This window comes from Mobula birostris, chromosome 25 (genome assembly GCF_030028105.1).
Source record: "Mobula birostris isolate sMobBir1 chromosome 25, sMobBir1.hap1, whole genome shotgun sequence".
In the NCBI taxonomy this organism is placed as follows: domain Eukaryota; kingdom Metazoa; phylum Chordata; class Chondrichthyes; order Myliobatiformes; family Myliobatidae; genus Mobula; species Mobula birostris.
Genome location: NC_092394.1, coordinates 11,803,870 through 11,828,040, shown reverse-complemented (window position 1 = coordinate 11,828,040; position 24,171 = coordinate 11,803,870). Strand labels below are relative to the sequence as shown.

General features: G+C 43.7%; 1 protein-coding gene across 15 annotated transcripts in view; it reads left to right on the top strand.

The window, feature by feature from the left end:
* msi2b (musashi RNA-binding protein 2b) overlaps nucleotides 1-24,171 on the top strand; it is a 639,735-nt gene that overhangs the window by 172,011 nt on the left and 443,553 nt on the right. For all 15 annotated transcript variants that reach the window (XM_072243487.1, XM_072243483.1, XM_072243482.1 and 12 more), the window contains exon 6: nucleotides 18,883-18,975. In XM_072243487.1, the coding sequence (XP_072099588.1) occupies nucleotides 18,883-18,975 (93 nt within the window). The remainder of the gene's footprint in view (nucleotides 1-18,882; nucleotides 18,976-24,171) is intronic.

The window sequence follows — 24,171 nt, the reverse complement described above, 5'->3', positions numbered from 1 at the left end:
TGCAACGTCATCAGAACAAGTAATCTGTCGTCCCCTTGCTGTGTAGGGGCTTGCTGTTCACAAATTAGCAGCCACTGTTTCTGCATTCTGTGTTCTTTTGGAAGGAGTGAGTTAACTGCCTGCAGGATCCTGAGGTGATGTCTTGTTTTCCTTTTGTAGAATCATACTTGGAGTACTGTGCTCAGTTCTGGTCGCCTCACTGCAGGAAGGATGTGGAAACCATAGAAAGGGTGCAGAGGAGATTTACAAGGATGTTACTTGGTTTGGAGGGCATGCCTTAATGAGAATAGGTTGAGTGAACTTGGCCTTTTCTCCTTGGAACGACGGAGGATGAGAGATGACCTGATAGAGGTGTATAAGGTGATGAGAGGCATTGATCGTGTGGATAGTCAGAGGCTTTTTCCCAGGGCTGAAATGGCTAACATGAGAGGGTACAGTTTTAAGGTGCTTGGAAGTAGGTACAGAGGAGATGTCAGGGGTAAGTTTTTTTACGCAGAGAGTGATGAGTGCGTGGAATGGCTGCCGGTGATGGTGGTGGAGGCAGATACGATAGAGTCGTTTTAAGAGACTGGCTGGATTGGTACATGGAGCTTAGAAAACTAGAGGGCTCTGGGTAACCCTGGGTAATTTCTAAGGTAAGAACATGTGCGGCACAGTTTATATTCACAACTTTGTGGGCCGAAGGGCCTGTATTGTGCTGTAGGCCTTCTGTGTTTAATGAAATTTTTCACCATGGAGGGAGGCCATTCGGACCATTGTATCTGTGCTAGTAGAGGAAGAGCTACCTGATCTAATCTCACTTTCTAGCACCAAGTCTGTCATTCAGCAGGTCACATCTCTTCAAGTGTACACACTCAAGTAAATTTGATTAGGGTTACTGCCTCTAACACTCTTTCAGACAGCCAAACCAGATGAACATTTTTTTTCATCTCATAACTTCCAGTTATGGCTATATTTAGTTGAAAACAGTTTCTAATCTCTCACCCCTCTTCACTTCCAGTCTTACCCCAGTTCAAGCCCAACCATTACAGTTTCCTTTACCAAAATATACCTATTCACTTAACTCCAACAGTACCACCGAGTACTGCCTGTCAATAAATACCTGCATTTCCTACCCTCATAACTCTCAGGCGGAGAACTAGATTGTGTTAGGCAGCTCGAGTGGTGCTATGTGGAAGTCCTGTCCTGGTTCTGTGCAGAGTTGATATCTTGGTGGAAGATGGAAGTGTGCTGGCTCGGTATTGCAGGCTGTGTAATCAAAGACCTCACCCAACCCCCGGGAGTCCTCTCACCTCCGCCCTCCTTCATTGGGCTGAAGACACAAACGCCTGGAAGGCATGTACCAGCAGACTGAGGCACAGCTTCTGTCCTGCTGTTATCATTATTCAGTGGACCTCTGGTACAATGAGAAGGACTCTTGATCTCACAAGCTACCTCGACATGGCCCATGCACTGTGCTGTCTGTCCACACTACACTTTCTCTGTAACTGTAGCATTTTATTCTCCATTCTGTTATTGACTTCCCTTGTACTACCTTGATCTACTGTGATGAATTACTCTGTATGGATGGCATGGAAAACAAAGATTTTCCCTGTATCTTGGAACAATTGTCAATGATAAACCAGTGGTAGTGCTGGAGAGGGATGTCGATTCAGCCTCTTGTACCTTCACTGGTTATCAGCCACCCATTTATACTAATCTTACGTCAATCCAATTTTTAGTTTTATGTAAAGATACAGCATGTTATCAGGCCCTTCTGGCTCAATCCTGTACCATCTAATTGCACCCATGTGATCAGTTAACCTACTAATCTGCCTTTGGTTCTATTGCAAGAATGAAATGAGTGTCTGCCGGTCAGGGTCGACCAGGGATGCTGCGTCCTCGCTGTCTAGATATACAAACTTGGGCTGTTTGGAGAGCAAGCTGTTGCCCATGTAGCAAGCTTACCCTCTCCACGCATCTGTTGAACCCAAAAGAACGGCAGAGACCTATACGGTTTGTACCAGCAGTGTCGCAGGAGTTGCCAGTCAACGTTAAAACAACGTAGGACTGCCTCAGGGACTCCAGCTCCAGATTTTTCACTCGGAGTTTACTCCCAAAGCCTTCCCCATGAGTGGGTATAGCCACAAAGCAGCGGAGGTTTTCTTCTCCTAGATGAGCTGCCAACCACGGCAGACGAGCCCCATCTGCTTGAAGCAAGCGGTTTTAAGGCAAAGTACCAGTAAACTGCCTTTGTCCCTTTTCCTGTCAGTAGAAATGGTTCTGCTGGCCTTAGTAGCTAAGCCACATGTGAAGGCCAGAAGCTGGACTTGGTTGTCAGAGGCTATTTGAGGCGTACGCCATTTGGAGCATTTAATAGGTAGTCGGAGTCCCTGGCTATAACAACCTTAAGGAACCATTTTATGCAAGAGCTGCCTCTAAAAAGAACATGGAATGGTACAGCACAGTACAGGCCCTTTGGCCCACTATGTTGTGCTTACCTTTTAACCTACTCTAAGATCATTCTAATCCTTTCCTTCTACGTAGCCTTTCATTTTTTTGGTATTTGCAGTTTGTCTTTTGCACATTGGCTGTTTGTCAGTCTTTGTAGTTGTTCATTGATTATATTGTATTTCTTTGTTCTCCGTTGAATGCCTGCTGCGTAGGATATGGTGACATATATTTACTTTGATAATAAATTTGAACTTGAACAGAAATCCATCACCTTAGATATAAGATAATCCATTGTTTACATTAGAATCATACATCCATTATACGCTGTGTTGTATGACGTGGGCGATCATGGTCTATCCACGACTATGATTGTTCTTGGCAAATTTTTCTACAGAAATGGTTTGTCATTGCCACCTTCTGGGCAGTGACTTTACAAGGCAGGTGACCCCAGCCATTACCAATACTCTTCAGAGATTGTCTGGTGTCAGTGGTCGCATAACCAGGACTTGTAATATGCACCAGCTGCTCATATGACCATCCACCACCCGCTCCCATGGTTTCACGTGACCTCGATCGGGGGTGGGGGGGGGGCTACACCTTGCCCTAGGGTGACCTGCAAGCTAGCAGAGGGAAGGAGGACCTTACACCTCCTTCAGTAGAGACGTATATCCACCCCATCGCCCATCACCCATCACATTAGAATGAGGGCTACATTTCACCTAATTCTTTATTGCTTAGAGTGCACTTTGTCTGAGTTTGGGAAATGCACTATTACATTTTATATTTTTTTTTCTTGCTGTAAGAGCTTAGGCAGAGAATTGAATTATGAAACTCTTGAAGTCCTGAAGAAGGGTCTTGGCCCGAAACGTCGACTATTTATTAATTTCTTTAGATACCACCTGACCTGCTGAGTCCCTCCAGCATTTTGTGTGAGTTGCTCCAGATTATGAATGTTAGCTGAGGAAATCACACGGCCTTGAAAATCCAAGGATTCAGAGGAAAAGGTATAGGTCCAGAGTGTTGTAATGTGAGCGTAAGTTGTTTCTTTGGCATGGAGTTGTCGAGTGTGCTTTTCTTAAAGTAGAAGTTACCACACAGAGTGTACACATTGGGGAGATGAAGCTGAAACTGGATATAATCACGTTGTAAGCATTGTCATAGACACAGAATGAGTCATCCCATCTATTTCTTCTGTGTGCCTCTCCCACCAAACCATCATTTCCCATAGACTTACCACATTATTTTTAAGTGCAATTGTTAATACAACACAACATGCATAAATCTGGTGCATTCAGACCATAAGAGCAGAATTAGACCATTTGGACCATCAAAACTGCTCTAACATTTGATCGCAGCTGATTTATTTTCCCTCTCAACCCTATTCTCATGCCTTCTCCCCATGACCTTTGGCGTTCTTACTAATAAAGAACCTGATGAGATGTTAAACTGAGATTCCATCTACTTGGTAGAAGGGATGCAAGAGACCCCTAGGCACTACGCCCAGGACTATGGCAACACTTCCAGTAGCCTGGCTTCCACAATAATACTTAAGCAACACACACAAAATTGTTGGCCTGCTCTTTCTGAATCTGGCCATCTAGAACTTCTGTACCCACACCATAAGTTGTACTGAGTCCCAGTCATTCAACACCTGGCAACCAATATTGGCTCTTGGTTAAGAAACACAAAGGTGTTCAAATTCTCTTCCTTACTTTTAACTCTCTCAGTCCTCCCTCTCCGTGTAATTTCTTTCAGTCTTATAACTGTCTGAAATATTTAAGCAATATTACTGCTATGCAGAGGGATGGGCTATTTCACTCTTTTCATGATGGTCTTTGATCCTATTCTAACCCTTTCACACTTCATTGCCACCACCACCCCATCTGCCCCATTTCCTCAAATAAAACTATCGGCATAGCCCACTATTCCCTTCTTATGTGTCTCCAGGCTTTCTGAAGAAGGGTCTTGGCCTGAAACGTCGACTGTTTACTCTTTTCCATAGATGTTGCCTGACCTGCTGAGTTCCTCCAGCATTTTGTGTGTGTCTTCTTAAATACACTTACTCTGCTAATTTCAACCACCTATCCTGTTTGTGAGTTCCACATTCTCAACTGTCTTTGGCCTCTTGCTTGTCCATTGATGGCTTGTACTTTCAGATGCCTGGGCCTTGGCTTCTGGAATTCCCTAAATATTTACACCTTGCTATTTCCCTTTGTTCCTTTTAATATAGGATCAGTCAGTCTAAACTGTTTATTACTCTCCTGAAGTGCCTCGGGGCATTTTGCGATGTTAAAGGTACATTTGTAAATTGAGGAACTTGTTGACACTGTGGGTTTATGACAGAAGCAAGGCTGAGATTCAGACCATGGCATTATGAGGTAATCTGTCAGAATATTGTAGCATTTGTGGAATTGACAACTTTATTTAGGTTGCAATTCTTTGGTAAATTGATCTGTTGAAAACACTGAGCGACACACACAAAATAGCAGAGGAACTGTAACATCTATGGAGAGGAAAAGAAAATAATTGATGTTTTGGACTACCTTTCATCAGAACTTCTGATGAATACTGAGTCGTGATGAAGGGTCTTGGCCCAAAACATTGACTGTTTATTCCCCTCCATAGATGCTCGCTGACTTGCTGAGTTCCTCCAGCAATTGGTGTGTGTTGCTCAGTAATTCAGATCAATTTACCAAAAAAATTTCAACATGAAGTTGTCCATTCTACAATTGCTGCAATGCTCAGGAATCTCCTGTGTTGTTAAAAAGTACGACTTTTAAGGCATTGTGCCAATGGGATCGAGCACAGCACAGAGATCAACCTGGTTGTCTGAGGTTAGTTGGAGAGTGGGAGCTGTCAAGGGTGTACCTGAGAGGAATCAATGTTTGAGCACTTCTCCATAATGCAACCAACTTCCACTTCAAATGTGTGCAAAAGGAAGGAGTGTACCTATACGTCAGGCAGTATGGTGAAAAGGGAAGCAGATTTAATGATTCTGGTTGAAGAGCTTGACCAGATGACCTCAACCTGAAGTGTTAATTTTTGTGCCAGCTTCATTTGCCGAGCCGTTCCAGCATTTTCTGGTTTTGTTTTTAAGTTTCAGATTTCTAGCCTCTGTAGTGTTTTGATTTTCATGTTTTCGTATGTATCCTTCAGACCTGGATGTCGGTACTGCTTCCTGAGCCACAACCTATATCAGAGAAAGGTGCACGGTGGCGCACTGGTTAGCACGACGCTTTACAGTACTGGCGACCCAGGTTCAGTTCCCTCCACTGTCCATAAGGAGTCTGTACGTTCTCCCCATGACCGCATGGGTTTCCTCCGGGTGCTCTGGTTTCTTCCCACAGTCCAAAGCCGTACCAGTTGGTAGGTTAATTGGTCATTGTAACTTGTCCCGTGATTAGGCTGGGATTAAATCGGAGCTGGGGTGGAACAAAGGGCCAGAAGAGCCTATTCCACGCTGTATCTCAGTGAATAAATAAAAGAAAGAGGCCCCTTGATTCACCCCCCACCCCATCCATGTCAATCTTTTAGCCCATCTGTACTAATCCTATTGGATTAGGACCATATGCTTCTCCGCCTGTACTATTGAAGTGCCTGTTCAAATACCTTTTGATCATAGTATAAATTTTTGATCTCCAAATAAAACTAAATAAATAAATATATGAATCCACCTCCATCGCTGGCAATACGTTCGAGATATCAACCACTTTCTGCGTAAAAGAAAAAAAAAACTTACTCTTGTGATCAGATTTTAATTAGTTGCCTGGTCTCTATTCCAGATACTGAGATGATATCGCACGATACGTATTATAATTTTTTCCCTAGGCAACTAATAGATTTTCTATAGACTGGACCATCAGTCCAGAGTTTCAGATGCCACCTGCATTCCTGCAGCCCAGAGTGGCTGCTGGACTTCCAGATTGTCTGTGTAATTCCAGATTTACTTCGCTCCCGTGGCAGGCTTTTCTACAAGGCCACAGTTAATAGGAAGTAAATATTACCTCCCCACAGTCTTGTCAGTCTTATCCACACTGCGTTGGAACTTATTGAAATTCATCCTGTAATTTAGATTGGCTGTTCAGTCATAATGCAATTAAAGCTCGAGATAACAGTCGGCTGCACAGGAGTCTCGCAGACAACTCCCTGCTTGTGTGATAAGGCCTGCACCTTTCAGGACCAAGTCTGTTGAGTTCCACCCTGCATTGGTGTTGCCAACTTTTTAAGAATAAGGTTTCTGAGTTTGCATAGGCATTCAAACTATAGATGGGTTTCATCCCCGGGATCCAAAGCAGGAACCAACAACTGTTTTAAATTTATTTATTTAGAGATACAGCACAATAACCGGCCCTTCCAGCCCAATGAGCCCGCGCCGTCTAATTACACCCATGTGACCAGTTAACCTACTAACCCTTTTATCTTTAGAATGTGGAGGAAACTGGAGCACCCGGAGGAAACCCAAGTAGTCATGGGGAGAATGTACAAGCTCCTTATAGACAGTGGTGAAGTTCTTATAGAGTGTCCTTATAGACAGTGGTGAAATTCTTATAGAGTGTCCTTATAGACAATGGTGTAATTCTTATAGAGTGTCCTTATAGACAGTGGTGAAATTCTTATAGAGTGTCCTTATAGACAATGGTGTAATTCTTATAGAGTGTCCTTATAGACAGTGGTGTAATTCTTATAGAATGTCCTTATAGACAGTGGTGTAATTCTTATAGAATGTCCTTTTAGACAATGGTGAAATTGAACCTGGGTTGCTGGCACTGTGATGGCCTTACACTTACCACTACGCTACCATGGCACCCCTTCCTGTGCGGTATTTTTAAATGCTTCCAGACTGAACATGGAAGCTCCTGCAGATTCTCTCAAAAGAAAGGCAGCACCCATCATCAAGGATCCCCTCCCTCCAGGCCAAGCACTCATCTTGCTGCTACCAATTTTTATTGATGCAGCACAGAAAGCATCCGGTCTGGATGCATCACGGCTTGGTATCGCGATTGCTGTGTCTGTGGCTGCGGGAATTGGCAGTGCATTGTGAACACACTCAACACATCAGAGAAACCAGCCTCCCTGCCATGGACTCCATCTACACTTCTCACTGCAACCAGCATAATGAAAGATTCCACCCACCCGGGGCATTCTCTCTTCTCCCCTCTCCCATCAGCAGAGGATACAAAAGCCTAAAAACACGTACCACCAGGCTCAATCCTGCTGTTATTGCACTATTGAACATGGTTCTCTTGTTTGATGAGACGGGCTCTTGATCTCACAATCTACCCTGCTAGGGCCTTGAGCCTATTGTCTACTAGCCTTGCACTTTCTCTCTAAGTGTAGCACTATACTCTGTCTTTGGTTATTTATTTTCCATTGTACTGCCTCAGTGCACTGCTAAAATGAAGTGATCTGTGTGGGGGACATGCAAAACAGTTTTGCCCTGTAGCTCGGTAATAAACCAGCCTGTGTTTTAATATACATATATGTACTTACTGTAATTGATTTACTTATTTTTTCTCTTTCTATATTGTCATGTATTGCCTTGTACAGCTGCTGCTAAACTAATAAATTTCACGACACGTGCTGGTGATAATAAACCTGATTCTGATTCAATAGGGTGGCAGTGACTCAGTCTTTGTTGTGAATCAGACTAATACCTCACGAAGTGCCATATTTCAAAGTTTCAAGGTGGATTTATTATCAAAGAATGTATAAATTATACAACCTTGCGATTTGGTTGCTTACAGGCAGCCACAAAGCAAGAAACCCGAAATAAACCAATTTTAAAAAAAGACCGACCCTCCCCCGCCCCCCAGTGCCCACAGGGAAAGAGGAAAAAAGACACAAAACAAATCATGCAGACAGTTGAAGCGAGAAACGACGACAGCATTCCGAACCAGATTGAGTCCTTAGATCCAAATCCCTGAAGCAGGCCCAAAGCCTCGGTATTCAGTTCATCATATTAGTGGTGCAAGCCGCTGCAAAGTTTGCAGACACGAAGCATAGCAGCCGGGGGCAGTCTTACAGCCTCAACGTCGAGGAGAGGAAAGCCCTCAGACTATCTGGGCCGGCATTTAAATTGTCTGAACCTCGCACTAGGACCTGGGCCCCGCCACTGTGCCTGGATTTTGCTGTCGAGGGAGCTGTTCTTGACCTCTCCAAACTGGCTCAGTGCCCAGAGCGATCCAACCTCATTCGAATCTCAACGCCTTGCCTTTCCAGTATTTATTGGCCAGCATTTAGATTGTCCAAACTGCAGATTGTACCTCACATTAGGACTCGGGCCTTGAACACGCCGCCCACTGGTTTGCTTCAGACCTGAATTGTGCTACCAAAGAACTGTTCTTGACCTCTCCAAGTAAGCTCGCCGTTTAGAGCAATCCACCTTCCTACCTGGGTTAGTTGGAATGGGCATTGGAACTCCTCTGTCCTGTCTTCTCCGTTACAAATCGTTCACTCCAACCTGGACGGCTTCAACTCCAAGTGCATTGATTTTGCAGCACACCAGCAGGGCACATCCTGCGAATTCGCTTTACCTTCGCTTGGTTCTTCATTGCTTCTAGTGATAGTTTACCACAATTTACTTTTTTAAAAAAGTGTTATTAACAATGGTTTTAATTTAATTCCTTTGTTTTTGAACTACCAGTAAGCTGTTGCACGTCTTCGGTAGTGTCATTTTAAACTGGAAGTTTACCTTCTATCCTTTACCCCATCCACTGTACCCTGACTCTCTGATCTCTCCCCCAGTCCATCTGCCCACAACCTGTCTCTCAAGTCTGGCCTTGGCCCAGGAAAAATAAATATTTATCCATTTTCTAGGGATTTAGGTATGACGTTGAGCAAGGACCTTCTGTCTAGCTGAACTGATGGTTAAGCCAGCTTAGTAAAAAGTAGGATTTGTTTTGGAGATGTGTTTCCTTTTGAAGTCCTGCTAACACACTGCAAAATGTAAAACCATTGGACAAAGGAGCAGAATTAGGCCATTTGTCCCATCGAGTCTGCTCCACCATCAAGAACTGATCAGCCTCAGCTTTAAATATGCCCAATGATTTGCCCTCCTTAGCTGTCCGTGGCGTATACTGAATAAGGGAACAAAATGACCCGCTTTGCAGGTTGTTCTCTTTCAGAAGTCTTTCAAAATCTGTGTGTGTGAAAAAGACATTTATAAGTATAAACTCTGGAATCTCTTTCATTCTTACATTCATAGTCAATGCTTTTGGTAGAGTTGTATTACATTCCTTAAAACCATAAGACTGTTGCCACTCATGCTTCCCGAGCGGTGGTACACTTCTACAATAATTGAGGAGCTTCTCCAGTAGCAGAAGAGCCCTACACTGTGTTGCTTCCTCACTGAGCCCCCGCGGTGGCTGCACCAAGTTTCAGTGCGTCCCTCAGCACATACTCCTGCAGCCTGGAATGTGCCAATCAGCAGGGCTCCTCTGTGGACATCTCGATGTGCTGGCAGACCAACAACTTCTGGGCAGACCAAAGGGTGTCTTTCACAGAGCTGGCAATCTGCCAGCAGCACTTGATGTCTCTGTGTGTGTCTCTGGGGACAGACCGTTGACCAGAGAGTCCTCTGTCACGGAGCTGTCACACGGGCCCTTGCATCTTTCTCATACCCTGTTTGCAAACCTACAGTCTGCAAGGAGGTGAGCAACTGTCTCATCCGTACTAAAGTCATTCCACTGGCAGTGCGCGGTGGGGGAATTGATGGAGAGTCAGTTCTTTTAGTGAAACAAGTGGTTAGGACTTGAGGTTTGGCCGACAGGTGTAGAATGCAGTGAACCTGATAATGTCAGTTCTACATTTCAGGAGTGTCCGGTCTGATACTGGCTAATAACTGATTAATAGATTACATGCTTGCCGCATATTTATGACCTGCTTCAGAAAACATTGAGCTGTGCAGCACTTAACAGCCATGATGGTATCAGGCAAATTCCTGGTGCATGTAAGTGGATCTTTTCTCTCAGTGTGTGGTCTATTACTGGTCTGATAAATGTCTAAGTGTGGAAATATCTGATGTAAGTTGGATACTCCCCCCCGATCACTTGCAACTCAGTTTTGAGCTTTGCCTGATTGAAGAGGCCTCCAGAGATATACAAAGTTATGAGGGGTATTGAGAGGGTAAATGCAAGCAGGCTGTCCCCCCCGCCCCCCACTGAAGTTGGGTGATGCTAGAACTACTTTATACTTCATACTTTATTGTCGCCAAACAATTGATACTAGAGCGTACAATCCTCACGTGAAATTTGATTCTGTTCTTCGTGCTCCCTGGAGTACAAATCAATAGTAAATATTAAAAATTTAAATTATAAATCATAAATAGAAAAGGGAAAGTAAGGCAGTGTAAAAAAAACCAAGAGGCAGGTCCGGATATTTGGAGGGTACGGCCCAGTTCCGGGTCAGGATCTGTTCAGCAGTCTTATCACAGTTGGAAAGAAGCTGTTCCCAAATCTGGCCGTATGAGTCTTCAAGCTCCTGAGCCTTCTCCCAGAGGGAAGAGGGACGAAAAATGTGTTGGCTGGATGGGTCGTGTCCTTGATTATCCTGACAGCACTAGAGGTCATAGGTTAATTGTGAAAGGTGGAGTGTTTAAGGGGAACTTCTTCATTCAGAGGGTGGTGAGAGCATGGATGGGAGGGGTATGGAGGGTGATGGTCCAGGTGTGGGTCAGTGGGGCTAGGCAGATTAGTAGTTCAGCACAGACTGGATGGGCTGAGAGGCCTCTGTTGGAGATTTGAAGGGGTTAGACTAAGTCAGAGCATTGTCATTCTTGCACTGTTGCTGACAGGACATATCCTATGCCAGAACCACACACACAAAGGGACTGTTTGATGGATCCTAAACTCAAGAGATTCTGCAGATGCTGGAAACCTTCAGTAACACAAAATGCTGGAGCAACTCAGAAAGTCAGGATCATCTATGCAGGCGAATAAAGCGTTGAAGTTTTGGACCAAGGCCCTTCATCGGGACTGGAAAGGAAGGGGAAAGAATCCAGAAGGGTGGGGGGCGGGGGGGAAGAGTACAAGTAGCAAGTGATGGGTGAGACCAAGTGAGGGGAGGGTGGGTGAATGTGGGAGTGGGGGGAATGAAGTAAGCAGCTGGGAGGTCACAGGTGGAAAAAGATCCATGGTTGAAGAAGAAGGAACCTGATAGGAAAGGAGAGTGGACCATGGGAGAAAGGGAAGGAGGTGGAGGACACCCTGGGGAGATGATAGGCAGGTGAGGAGAAGAGAAGGGGTAAAAGGGGAGACAGAATGGGGAATGGAAAAAGAAAGAAGGAAGGGGGAGAAACTACCGGACGTTGAAAGAAATCAGGTTGGAGGCTCTCTGGATGCAACTTGATGTCCTATCCTATTGATGCAGAATCCTTACTGAGTGACGGGCGGCAGCCTCTGGCACTGATGTGGTTAATCCCAGAGGCTTCCTGTTGAGCCCGTGCTGAATATTTACAAGTTTTCCCAGGATGCTGGATCATGTTAAAGCCAGAAAATTAAGTCGGGCAAGCAATTTAATATGAAGTAGGAGGGAGAATGCCCTCAAACAGTCTATGTAGTAAACCTTGATGATTCTGTTTATTATTGAGCTGTAATGATCTTCATTACAGAGTCTGAGTGAGCTGGTCTGTTTTGCAATTTTGTGTTTCCCGATTAAGTTTTCAGATGAAATTAATAAATTGAGCATTTACTTTGTTTACCAGTGGCCCTTGTTTAAATAGCCACAGGTCAGGGCCTAATTAGTGCATAGAGGGGTGTCTGGGAGTCCTTGGAACAGCAGTACCCTCAGCTCTGGGCTGATTCATTCCTCTATACTTAGACTGCTGTGGTTGTAACGGTAAAGCTGTTGGTTTTGCTCTGTGTATAATTACAGTTTTTTAAAACCTCCCTTGGATTTGTGTGGGCACAAACTGCCTCATTCACTGTTCATGTCATTCTGAACACTTACTGTACATACCTGCACTCATAGGTTCATGGGGTTTTATGGCGTGCAGAGCCCACTCTTCCAACTCAGGTGTCCATCTGAGCTGATCCAATTTCCCTGAATTTGGCCCATTACCTCTCTAAACCTTTCCTATCCACGAACCTGTCCAAATACCTGAATGAGTGGGCACCTTTATTATACCCCTCCTTTACACTTACTATAATTCTTCCTTTTCATTCATTAATCACCCTACATTACCCATAATTAACCCAATGGAACTTATTCTGTACTCAGCGGCCACTTTATTAGGTACAGCTATACACTTGCTGGGTCATGCAAATAGCTATAATCAGCCATTCATGGGGCAGCAACTCAATGCATAAAAGCATGCAGACATAGTCAAGAGGTTCAGTTGTTGTTCAGACCAAATATCAGAATAGGGAAGGAATGTGATCCGAGTGACTTTGACATGGAATGATCATTGGTGCCAGACGGGGTGGTTTGAGTATCTCAGAAGCTGCTGATCTCCTGGGGTTTTCACGCATAACCATCTCCAGAGCTTACAGAGGATTGTGCCAAAACCAACAGATCATCCAGAGAGTAGCAATTCTGTTGCGAAAATGCCTTGTTAACGAGAGAGGTCAGAGGAGAATGGCCAGACTGGTTCAAGCTGACAGGAAAGCAACAGTAGCTCAAATAACCACGCATTACAACAGTGGAGTGCAGAAGAGCATCTCTGAATGCGCAACTTGCCGAGCCTTAAAATGGATAGAACCTTGAACTCCTGTGGCTAATAAAGTGGGCACTGAATGAATATCCAGTCAGAATCAGAATCGTATTTAATATCACTGGCATATATCATGCAATTTGTCATTTCGCTGCAGCAGTACGTTGCAACACATAGTAATAAAAACTATAAATTACAATAAGTTTATATAAAAGCAAAATTAAATTAAATAAATACTGCAAAAATAAAGGGAAAATGATTGATGCCGTCTTTTTGAGGCTTTGTCTTTTGAAGGTGTCCTTGAAGCTGGGGAGGCTAGTGCCCATGGTGGAGCTGGGCACTAGTTTACAACTTTCTGCAGCTTTTTCTGATGTTACGCAGTGGCCCCTCGATACCAGGAGGTGATCCAAACAGTTAGAATACTCTCCGTGATGCCCCTTAGATTTGCAAGTGTCTTTGGTGACATACCAATTTGCCCCAAACTCCTTATGAAATATAGATACTGATGTGTTTTTTTTAAATAATTGCATGAATATGTGAGGATAGATCCTCAGAGATGCTGACACTCAGGAACCTGAAACTTCTCATTTCTGATCCCTTGATAATGACTGATGTGTGTTCCCTCAACCTCCCCTTCCTGAAGTCCACGATCAATTTTTTGGTCTTGCTGATGTTGAGTGCAAATTTGTTGTTGTGACACCACTCCACCAGCTGATCTGTCTCGCTCCTGTCTCCTTGTCACCATCTGGATTTCTGTCAACAATAATTGTGTCGTCAGCAAATTTATAAATGGTGTTTGAGTTGTGTCTAGTCACATAGTTGTGGATGTTGAGAAAGTAGAACAGTGGGCTAAGCACCTATGCATTAAAGAATGCCATTAAATATTTTACTATTCTAATTACTAGCTTGAAAAATACATTAAAAATGTAAAGGAGAATTTGCATAAAATTTGATTTCTGTAAATCAGGTCATTCATAATATGCAGAGCCCCTGTATAATGTTCTTTGTGATTTCATTGTAAGTGTCCTGTTATGGATTACTTCAGTCAGGGTTTCATTCTGACTGCTTACACACACCCTCTTCCTTGGAATGTACTCATGCAACCCAGTCTAATTCCACTGGCTCTCTGGTCCCTCTGGGACAGGCAACTGTGGTTTACAGTTGTTGAAAATTGGGTAAAGTTCCAAGTATTTCAACAGGCGATGCCCAAGCCACAGGGACACTGGGATGCAGAACCTGGGCTAAAGTTTGCATCCAAAACTTTGCTACTTGTGTTTCAGCTTGCCCTTACTGTTCCATTTGCCCTCCAGCCTAGATCCGCAGTGGTTTCTGGCCCAAACATCTTTCATCTGCCTCCTTGATTATGAGTGACCTGTCCTAAACCCTGTGGACTCACTTTCAAGGGCTCTACAACTCTTATTCTGTGTACATACATCTATTGATGCTTCTGGACACATCTTCAGTGATGTTCCTGGAGTCATCGGGTGTTTCAGGTCTTTCAACATCATACAGCCTCCTCCAGGTGACCCAGCCGGGGCTGATCAGACCCCAGCTTGTGTCCAGATGGCTAGCTACTTATGACTCCATGGCTCCCCACTTTTGAGCCACAGCCATCTTGAGGCCCTCTCTGCTGCATCGGTGGTACTGCGGATGGCTCTCCTCTTCCTCTCTCCCTCGATGCCCAAAATGCTTAAGGCTCTAACTAAAGAACAGGCTACGAATCCCCTACAACCAACCTCCACTGGGAGACACCTCGCTCTCCATCCAGCCTGCTGTCAGTTGCTGACCAGTCCTACATACTTGGAGAGCTTCCTTTCAAAGGCCTCTTCCAAGCTATTTTCCCATGGGACTGTCAGCTCCAGCAGCACCACTTGCTTAGTAGACTCAGACACTAGGACAATGTCTGGTCGCAGGGTGGTGGCTGCGATATAGTTGGGGAACTTCAGCTGCCCTTTGAGGTCCACCAACAGCTGCCAGTCCCTTGCAGAGGTCAGAATGCCTGCAGATGTTCTTTTGGCATGTATTGGCTGCTCCCCAGCTCTGACAAAGTCAATGGTCTGCTTGGAGGGTCAGGACTGCTTCGCCCACTCAACTCCTGCGCTGACGGCTTCAGCGATGGTCTTCAGGACCTGATCATGCCTCCACCTGTACTGTCCCTCACCAAGTGCCCTTGCGCAGCCGCTGAGGATGTGCTCCAGGGTTCCTTGCTTGGAGCACAGTGGACACACAGATGACTCTGCCTTGCCTCATGTGTGCAGGTTTGATGGGCTTGGAAACACATCGTACACTGCCTGGATGAGAAATTGGATGCGGTGTGGTTCGGCTTTCCAAAGATCAGCCCAGGTCACTTTCCTCTCAACCGCATTCTCCCATCTTGTCCAAGCTCCCTGATGCTTCATTCCCACCGCCTTGCAGGCTCTCATCTCCTCCACTACTGCTCTCACCGCTCTACAACTCTTATTCTCAGTATTATCCATTGCGCTTTTTTCGTAATTGCACAGTTTGTCTTCTTATGCACATTCATTATCTGTCTTTGTGTGTAGCTTATCGATTGATTCTATTGTGTTTCCTTACATCTACGGCGAATGCCCGCACAAAAATGAATCTCAGGGTGGTGTATGGTGACATATGCATACTTTGATAATAATTTACTTCTGAACTTTTCATTATGTCAGGCTTTCTGAGCAAACAGGTTTCACTGCAACACTGACTGAAATGTGGTCATTGGAATCCCAGTTTTCCATATATGTCGCATTCCAATTATGTCAATAGACTCCCTTTGTAAGACTGAAATTCTGCAGATGCTAGTAAAGCAGAAATAAAAATAACGATTTTTATAAAATACTGAGTATGATGGTATTTGTGAAGAGAAATGTCAACACACACAAAATGCTGGAGGACCTCAGCAGATCAGGGACCATCGGTGGAAAGGAATATTTTAGGCCAAGATCCTTCATCAGGGCTGGAAAGGAAGGGGGAAGACTGAAACATTGACTATCTATGTCCTTGCCATAGATGCAGCCTGACCTGCTGAGCTCCTCCAGCATTTTGTGTGTGTTGCTCTGGATTTCCAGCATCTGCAGAATCTCTTGGGTTTATGGAATGTTTTAGGTTAGAATATGTTTGTGTGTGTGGGGAGGGGTAGGAGGGTGCCCAGTCCTGCTAACATTACAAAAGGGTGATGGTTTGGTGGATGTTATGAAAGTAGAAAGAAAGATTTTCAGGAATGATACCAACCCTGAGAGATAGATCCTACCAGGAAGGACTGAGCAGTTCGGGAATCTATTCAGGAATAGCTTCTTCCCCTCTATCATTAGATTTCTGAATAGACATTGAACCCATGAGCACTACCTTACAAACAACACACACAAAAAGCTGGAGGAACTCAGCAGGCCAGGCAGCATCTATGGAAAAGAGTACAGTCGACGTTTCGGGCCAAGACCCCTTCGGCAGGACATCATGATCTCTCTTGTTTGTGATTGAACGCAACCTTACCACTGTTTTAAAAAAAGTCTTTTTGCAGTACTTACTTAATTTAACTTTTTAAATATAAACTTACTGTAATTTACTGTTTTTATTGTTAGGCATTGCAATGTACTGCTGCCGCATAACAACAAATTTCATGACATATGTCAGTGATATTAAACCTGATTCTGATTCGGATTTTGACTTACTCGGAAAAAAATGAAGACTATAAAGTTTCTATAGAGGTTGGTAGGACAGATATGGAGAAGGTGAGAAAGGGAAATTATATTGCACTTTCTGTGCCTTGAGAATGTTCAAAGAAGTTGTCTTTGAGGCTACGTTGACACACAAGATGGTGTGGCACAGTCTAAACAGAGTAGGAAGTGTAGGCAGAAGATCCTGTCTCCTGACCTTCCTATTAGATGTGTAGAACTGTACAAGTGTAACCACTACTGTTGCTTTGGGTGCCGGGGTGGAGTGAACTTCTCGCTCCCATCAGGGTGAAGATCTGTCCCTGGGGCATTCAGTATCTCTTTTGAGTGTGTGTTGGTCCATCATGATCTCTCTCTTCTACCTCACCTGCCACTGCTCCTTATCCATGTCTGTTGAGTTGTTTGTGAACACGCTTTAATGGTGTTTGCTGTTGGCTCCTGATACATGGGTATTGTGGATGTCTTGGAAGGCATTGAGTAAACTTGTCAGATTCAGTCATGCAAAGACATGTTCTTCTCCTGCCTGGCAAGGTGGCCTCTAAAGCATGCCAGCAACTCCAGCCTGGTACTGCACTTAGCCAAGCGACAGCTTCCTCCTCCCGACTTAATTCTTTCCATCAGCAATGTAAGGATGGGGTAAAATTAGCAGTCAAAAGGATAGAGCTTTTGTTCCTCCAGAGAAGGGGTTCCTAACCTGGCGTCCGTGGACCCCTTGGTTAGTGGTATAAAAAAGGTTGGGAACCCCTGTTTCAGAGAGTGTGAAGGAACCTTGTAGCGCTGAAGGACGGCATTCAGTATATGGTGCACATGACAGCATATTAAATGTGGTATACAGATATTCTAGAACTGTATTATCTTTTCCATCTATCTCACTTCATTTCCTCCAGATTTTAACTTCATTTTCTCCTCTCCACCCACCCACCCACTTCCTCCACATTCCCCCTCACCTGGCTTCACCTCTCACCTACCAGTTGTACTCTGTCCACTCCCCCCCCCCCACTTTAATCTGGCTCCTTCCACCTTCCGTCCCAGTCCTGATGCAAGTTCTCAGCCTGAAATATTGACTCTTTTTTTCCCCTCCATAGACGCTGTCTGAATTTCTGAGTTCCTCCAGCATTTTGTTTGTGTCAACTGGATTTCCACCCATCTGCACAATCTCCTGCGTTTGTAGCTCTATAATTCAGTCATTATTTTGTTGTCCAATCTTCCCACCCTCACTTTGGCTCCTTCTTGCTCCACTGTCCTCTCTTCATGACGGTGCTGCTGTGTGTTTCTCAATGAGTGTGTGCATTTATCACCTCCTCCTGGGACCCCTCCAGCCCTCTACCCTTCCCACCCACCTGGCTTCACCTATCGCTTTCCAGCTATCCTCCTTCCCCCCACCCTTAGCTTCTTATTCTGGCTTCTGCCTCCTTCCTTTCTGGTCCTGAAGAAGGGTGTCAGCCTGAAGCTTCGACTGTTTATTCACTTCCATAGATGTTGCCTGCTGAGTTTCTCCAGCATTTTGTGCGTGTTGCTTTGGGTGAGACTAGAACTAGAGGTCATAGGTTAAGGGTGAAAGATGAAGCGTTCAAGGGGAACATGAGGGAGAACTTTACTCAGAGGATGGTGTGAATGAGCTGTCAGCAGAAGTGGTCAATGCGTGTTTATTTAAAAGGAATTTGGATAAATGGATGGGAGGGATATGGAGGGCTATGGTCCGGGTGCAGGTCGATGGAACTAGGCAGATTAATAACTTTGGCATGGACTAGATAGGGCAGAAGGCCTGTTTCTGTGTCTGTGCTTTCTATGATTCTGTAGTTGGGGTTCCCAACCTGGCGTCCATGCCCGCCTCAGATAATGGTCAGGCTCCATGGCATAAAGAAGGCTGGGGACCCCTACTCCATAAATATCACTCCTGTTATGGAATTTATCCTACAGTCTTTTCAGTCTGAAAATTTAAAGTACCTTTTATTTCATTCTCTTTCTGAATATTTTCTAATTTAAGAGAGCTAATTTGACTGAGCTCAAACAATGGAGTGTCTGTTCATCATGACATGTTCCTTGGATGAGTTATATCTGGGGTAATCAAACTGCTCTTCAGTAAATTATAAAAATTAAACTTTTTTTTTGGTTTTTTCCCAGATGGTCACACGAACAAAGAAAATATTTGTAGGCGGATTATCTGCGAACACAGTAGTGGATGACGTAAAGCAGTACTTTGAGCAGTTTGGCAAGGTAAGAGTGATTTAAGAGAGTGGAAAGTGCAGAATTGAAACAGCAATGTAAATGACGAAGAATGACGAAGTTTGTTGTTTCAGGAGTTGGCACTTGTTCTCTGTCTGTACTGTGCTCGAGTATGTGATTCCCAGTTGCTGGAATTCCCAAAATCCCAAATTTTATCTTAGGAGGAGTCTGCCATTCAATGCGTTAAGCCAGGGGTTCCCAACCTGGGGTCCATGGAGTAAAAAAGGTTGGGAACCCCTGCATTAAGCGGGTGTATGGTGGCCAAGCGGTTAAGGCATTGGACTAGTGACCTGAAGGTCGTGAGTTCGAGCCCCAGCTGAGGCAACGTGTTGTGTCCTTGAGCAAGGCACTTAATCACACATTGCTCTGCGACAACACCGGTGCCAAGCTGTATGGGTCCTAATGCCCTTCCCTTGGACAACATTGGTGTCGTGGAGAGGGGAGACTTGCAGCGTGGACAACTGCTGGTCTTCCATACAACCTTGCCCAGGCCTGCGCTCTGGAGAGTGAAGACTTTCCAGGCGCAGATCCATGGTCTCGCAAGACTAACGGATGCCTTTAGGTGTATGGGTGCGAGCTGCCATGTCACCAACCACCTGTCTTAGCTCAGTATCATATTTGGCTCCACCCAGGGCTCCTGTAGCTCCTTCCTGATTGCAGCAGTAAGAAGTGATCATGATCCCAGCATCCAGGTCATGCTCTCTTCTTACTGCTACCATCGGCAAGGAGGTGCAGAAGCCTTAGGTCCCACACCACCAGGTTCAGGAGCAGTTATTATTAGCCTTGAGGCTCCTGAACCAGCGTGGATAACTTCACTCACCTAAACGATGAACTGATTCCACAGCCTACAAACTCACAGTTAAGGACTCTACAACTCATGCTCTCAATCTAATTAATTAATTAATTGATTTTTGCATTTGCATAGTTTGTTTTCTTTTGCACCTTAGGTTGTTTGTCCATCTTTGTGTGTAGTTTTCATTGGTTCTGTTGTGTTTCTTTGTATCTACTGTGAATGGCTGTAAGGGAACAAATCTCAGGGTGGTGTGTAGTGACATATATGTACTTTGATAATAAATTTACTTTCAACTTTGAATGCTAATTGGTGCCATACCTAGCAGAGAACAATGGCTTTTCACCTTGAAGCTTATTAAATTGAGCAATTAATTTCATTTTGTGGGATTGGTCAGGCCTTGATAATCACCTTGAGGGATGAGGTCAGTGGTAATTTATTAACAAGGGAGTATTGAAACATGTTGGAGGCTTGGCTTTAGGAACACTGTAATAACGGGCAGGGTGTCTCCTGTCACATGACCTGGTTTTCTTGTAAAGTACGAACACCCCCACCTCCCCACTCTTTAGCGAAGATTGCAATATTTTCTCCTGACATGGATGATGGTTTCAAACTAGAACCACTGACAACTGGTAACTGTTCAGAGTGAGACTTAAAGTGGCTGCTCAGAGATTGTGAGCTAGTGTTAGAAGTCTTTGTTTGTTCAACTATGACCAATTCTCTGTCTTTTCATTAGAGAACGTGGTTATTTCACTTGCAGAACAGGTTCTCAACACCCTTTGGTACAGGAATGGTGAACCTATGGCACATGTGCCCAAGAATGGCACGCACAAAAATAGAGCAAGCAGTGGTGCCCCTCAATTCTATCATCTCTACATAATAAAAAGATACATAATGATTATATTTATTGCCAAACGAAGTCATGAATGATTTTTTTACAATCCTAGAGCAGTGGATTCACAAGAAATGTCTCATGCCAGTTTAGTACCAACTAGTGGTTGCAAGAACACGTGACATTTGAATACCTTGCAGACCTGGTGGACATATCAGTATTTGGATAGTCAACGGTGACTATAGCTATACTACTAAGAAATTATGTTATTTTTCAATTGTCTCTTTAAAAGATTACTAATTTTTGAACAAGTTTTCTAAAATGCTTCATATATTTGTGCCTTGTCTGTGTTATGCTTTTATTAACAGTAAAACAATGAATACACATAAATAAGAACAAGACTCATCCTTTTTCCTTTTAAAAAGTCCATAATTATTGTTAGCATTTCATTAATCAATAATGAACTCTGCTCAAAATTAGTATAGCATTCAAAGTTCAAAGTAAATTTATTATCAAAGTAAGTACAGTGTTTGCCACCAATACAACCCTGAGATTCATTTTCTTGTAGGCACACTCAAGAGCGTATTTTAAGATCATCAATTTGGACAAATGCTTATGAACCTCTGCCCATCATCTCAATCACTGCATCATCATCCTCATGTTGTTTCAAGTTCAAGTTCTAGATTATTATCGCTGAGCATACATGTGAACACATCTAAATGAAACATTGTTCCTCTGTGGCCAACGTAAAAAACACAGTACATACAGTCACACACAGCACGTACAATTACGATCCAGCACATACAGTCACAAAATAATATGAGCACAAGACCCTGAGTGGCCTGGCCTGAAGCTTGACAGGTTGACATAAAATGAGAGTTGCAAGTTTATTTACAATCATATTATGTCACTGTTATAATGTTGTGAAATTTACTGTTTTGCGGCAACCTTCTACCTTTTGCCCAAACTTTCAACCGTTACTACCAAGGACAAGGGTTTCAGGTGCGTGGGACCACCGTCTGCAAATTTCCATTCCTTGATTGTTGCTAGCTTTGGCACACCACCACCTTCTCATGGGCAGCTACAGATGGACAGTAAATGCCCATCTTGGAGACCATTCACATCCAGAAGCTGAAACAGACCAGTCTTATAAATCTGGTGACTACAAGAGTATGGCAGAGGCTAGGTACTCTGTAGCAAGCGGCACAACCTGGGACCTTCACAACTTACTGATCTTCTGCTCTCATCAGGAAAACACTAGAATACTTCCCACTTCCCTAAAAGATGCAGCTGCAAGGTGCATGTTTTTGAAAACAGTATAATAGTTTTGGCACTTTTATAATAAAACAAGTAGTCATAAATTTGTGAAACAGCAGCAGTAAAAGATGAGAAATGACCACTGCAGGAACGTTGACCCAAGTTTAATGAACAAAGGCAGGGTCATGAGTTTAAGATCCAGAGTTTTTGTGATATAAGTTATTGGTGGAATGTGGAACTAACTGGCTTCTCCTGGATCCTGAGGGTCACAGCAGGAAGCAGTGTTGTCCAGATCTAGATGGTGTCTCACTTGAAGTCTTCAGTAATTAGGGATTCATTTGGAAGTGTTAAGTGATCATAGGCCTTAGCTGCTCCCTCATTGGGACATATTGCAACCTCCCTTTAGAGGCATCCTAAGTGTTCAAAAATTTGACTTGCCGTTGGATTGCCCTTAACAGGGTATTTCTTAGGAAAACAAGATGTCAGCAGGCATTGCAGTAGAGTCATAATAAATGGGCAACTTTCTGGCGTGGACATGCAGAGGTTGAAAATGTGGGTTGAATATTTTATTCCCTAGTACCCCAGAGTGAGCTCAATGGGATATCAAAGTTCAAAGTAAATTTATTAACAAAGTACATTATGTCCCCATATACAACCCTGAGATATGTTTTCTTGTGGGCATTCCTAGTAGAACAGAGAAATATGATAGAAAAAATACACTCAAATATTGACAAACAACCAATGTACAAAAGAAGACAAACTGCACAAATAGAAAAACAAAACTAATAATAAGTAAATAAATAATATTGAGAATATGAGTTGTAGAGTCCTTGAAATTGGGTCTGTAAATTGTGGAATCAGCTCCATAGGCTAGGAATATGAATTGAGTTTGAACTTGCTGTTGATTCAGGAGCGCATCCTTGACTGTTGACTTAATGCGATTAACGATCTTTCAGAATAAATCCATATGTTGAGTTTATTTGCATAGTTGCTTCACTGGGTAATCCTAATTTAGTCTACATGTAGTGTTGTAGAACTTGAATGGGATATTTTTGTTGCTAAAGATGTTTGATATGAAAGTATTGGTTTCGTTGCTGTGGTTAGCAGCTGCATAGTACATGGGGTCAGACTAGAACAAAATGCATTTTTAGTTCTTCTGGTGAAGTGGCTTCCTCCCTGTAAATCAGCTTGCGTCTGGGCTTGATTGCCACATCACGGGGGCATCCAATCACCTGCCATTATTACAGTCATCCTAAATACACTCAGTGGCTGCTTTATTAGGCGCACCTGTACACCTGCTCATAAATGCAAATATCTAATCAGCCAATCATGTGGCAGCAGCTCAGTGTATTAACGTATGCAGACATGGTCAAGAGGTTCATTTGTTGTTCAGACTAAAGATCAGTATGGGAGAGAAATGTGATGTAAGTGACTTTGTTGGTGCCAGACGGGTTGGTTTGAGTATCTCAGAAACTGCTGATCTCCTGGGATTTTCACACGCAATGGTCTCTAGAGTTTACAGAGAATGGTGAGGAAAAAAAGAAAAAAAACAGTGAGCTCCAGTCCTGTGGGCGACAGTGCCTTGTTAATGAGAGAGGTCAGAGAAGAATGGCCAGACTGGAGTAATCTGACAGGAAGGTGACAATAACTCAAGTAACCATGCGATACAACAGTGGTGTGCCGAAGAGCATCTCTGAATGTATAACACTTTGAACCTTGAAGTGGATGGACTACACACAGCAGCAGAAGACCATGAACGTATACTCAATGGCCACTTTATTAGGTTCCTCCTGTACCTAATAAGGTGACCACCTAGTGTGTTTGTGCACCTATAAAATATTACAGGCACTATGTGTCCACATTCTTTCTGCCTCTTGTCACACACCAAACAACTTCTGTTAGACATGAGCAAGAAACTGAATACGACCCTGATCAGTCCTGATGAAGGGTCTCGGCCTGAAATGTCGATTCTTTATTGCTCTGCATAGATGCTGCCAGACCTGTTGAGTTCCTCCTGCATTTTGTGTTTGTTGCTTTGGATTTCCAACCTCTGCAGAATCCTTTGTGTTTATGAGTAACTGAACAAAAAGCCAGTTTTGCAAAGTTAGACAAACTTAACAATGTGAAGTGACTTCAGGCCCTAAAATGACCTTCTAGCTAACAAATTCAGAGCCCACAGTCAAAATGTACTCAGCGATCACTCAAGGTGCCATAACTCACCTGACTATGGACCAATGGCCAGAAACTGTGATTAATGAGCACATTTGGCTAGTATTAATATGGTGTCCCCTCTCTGTCCCATAAATGT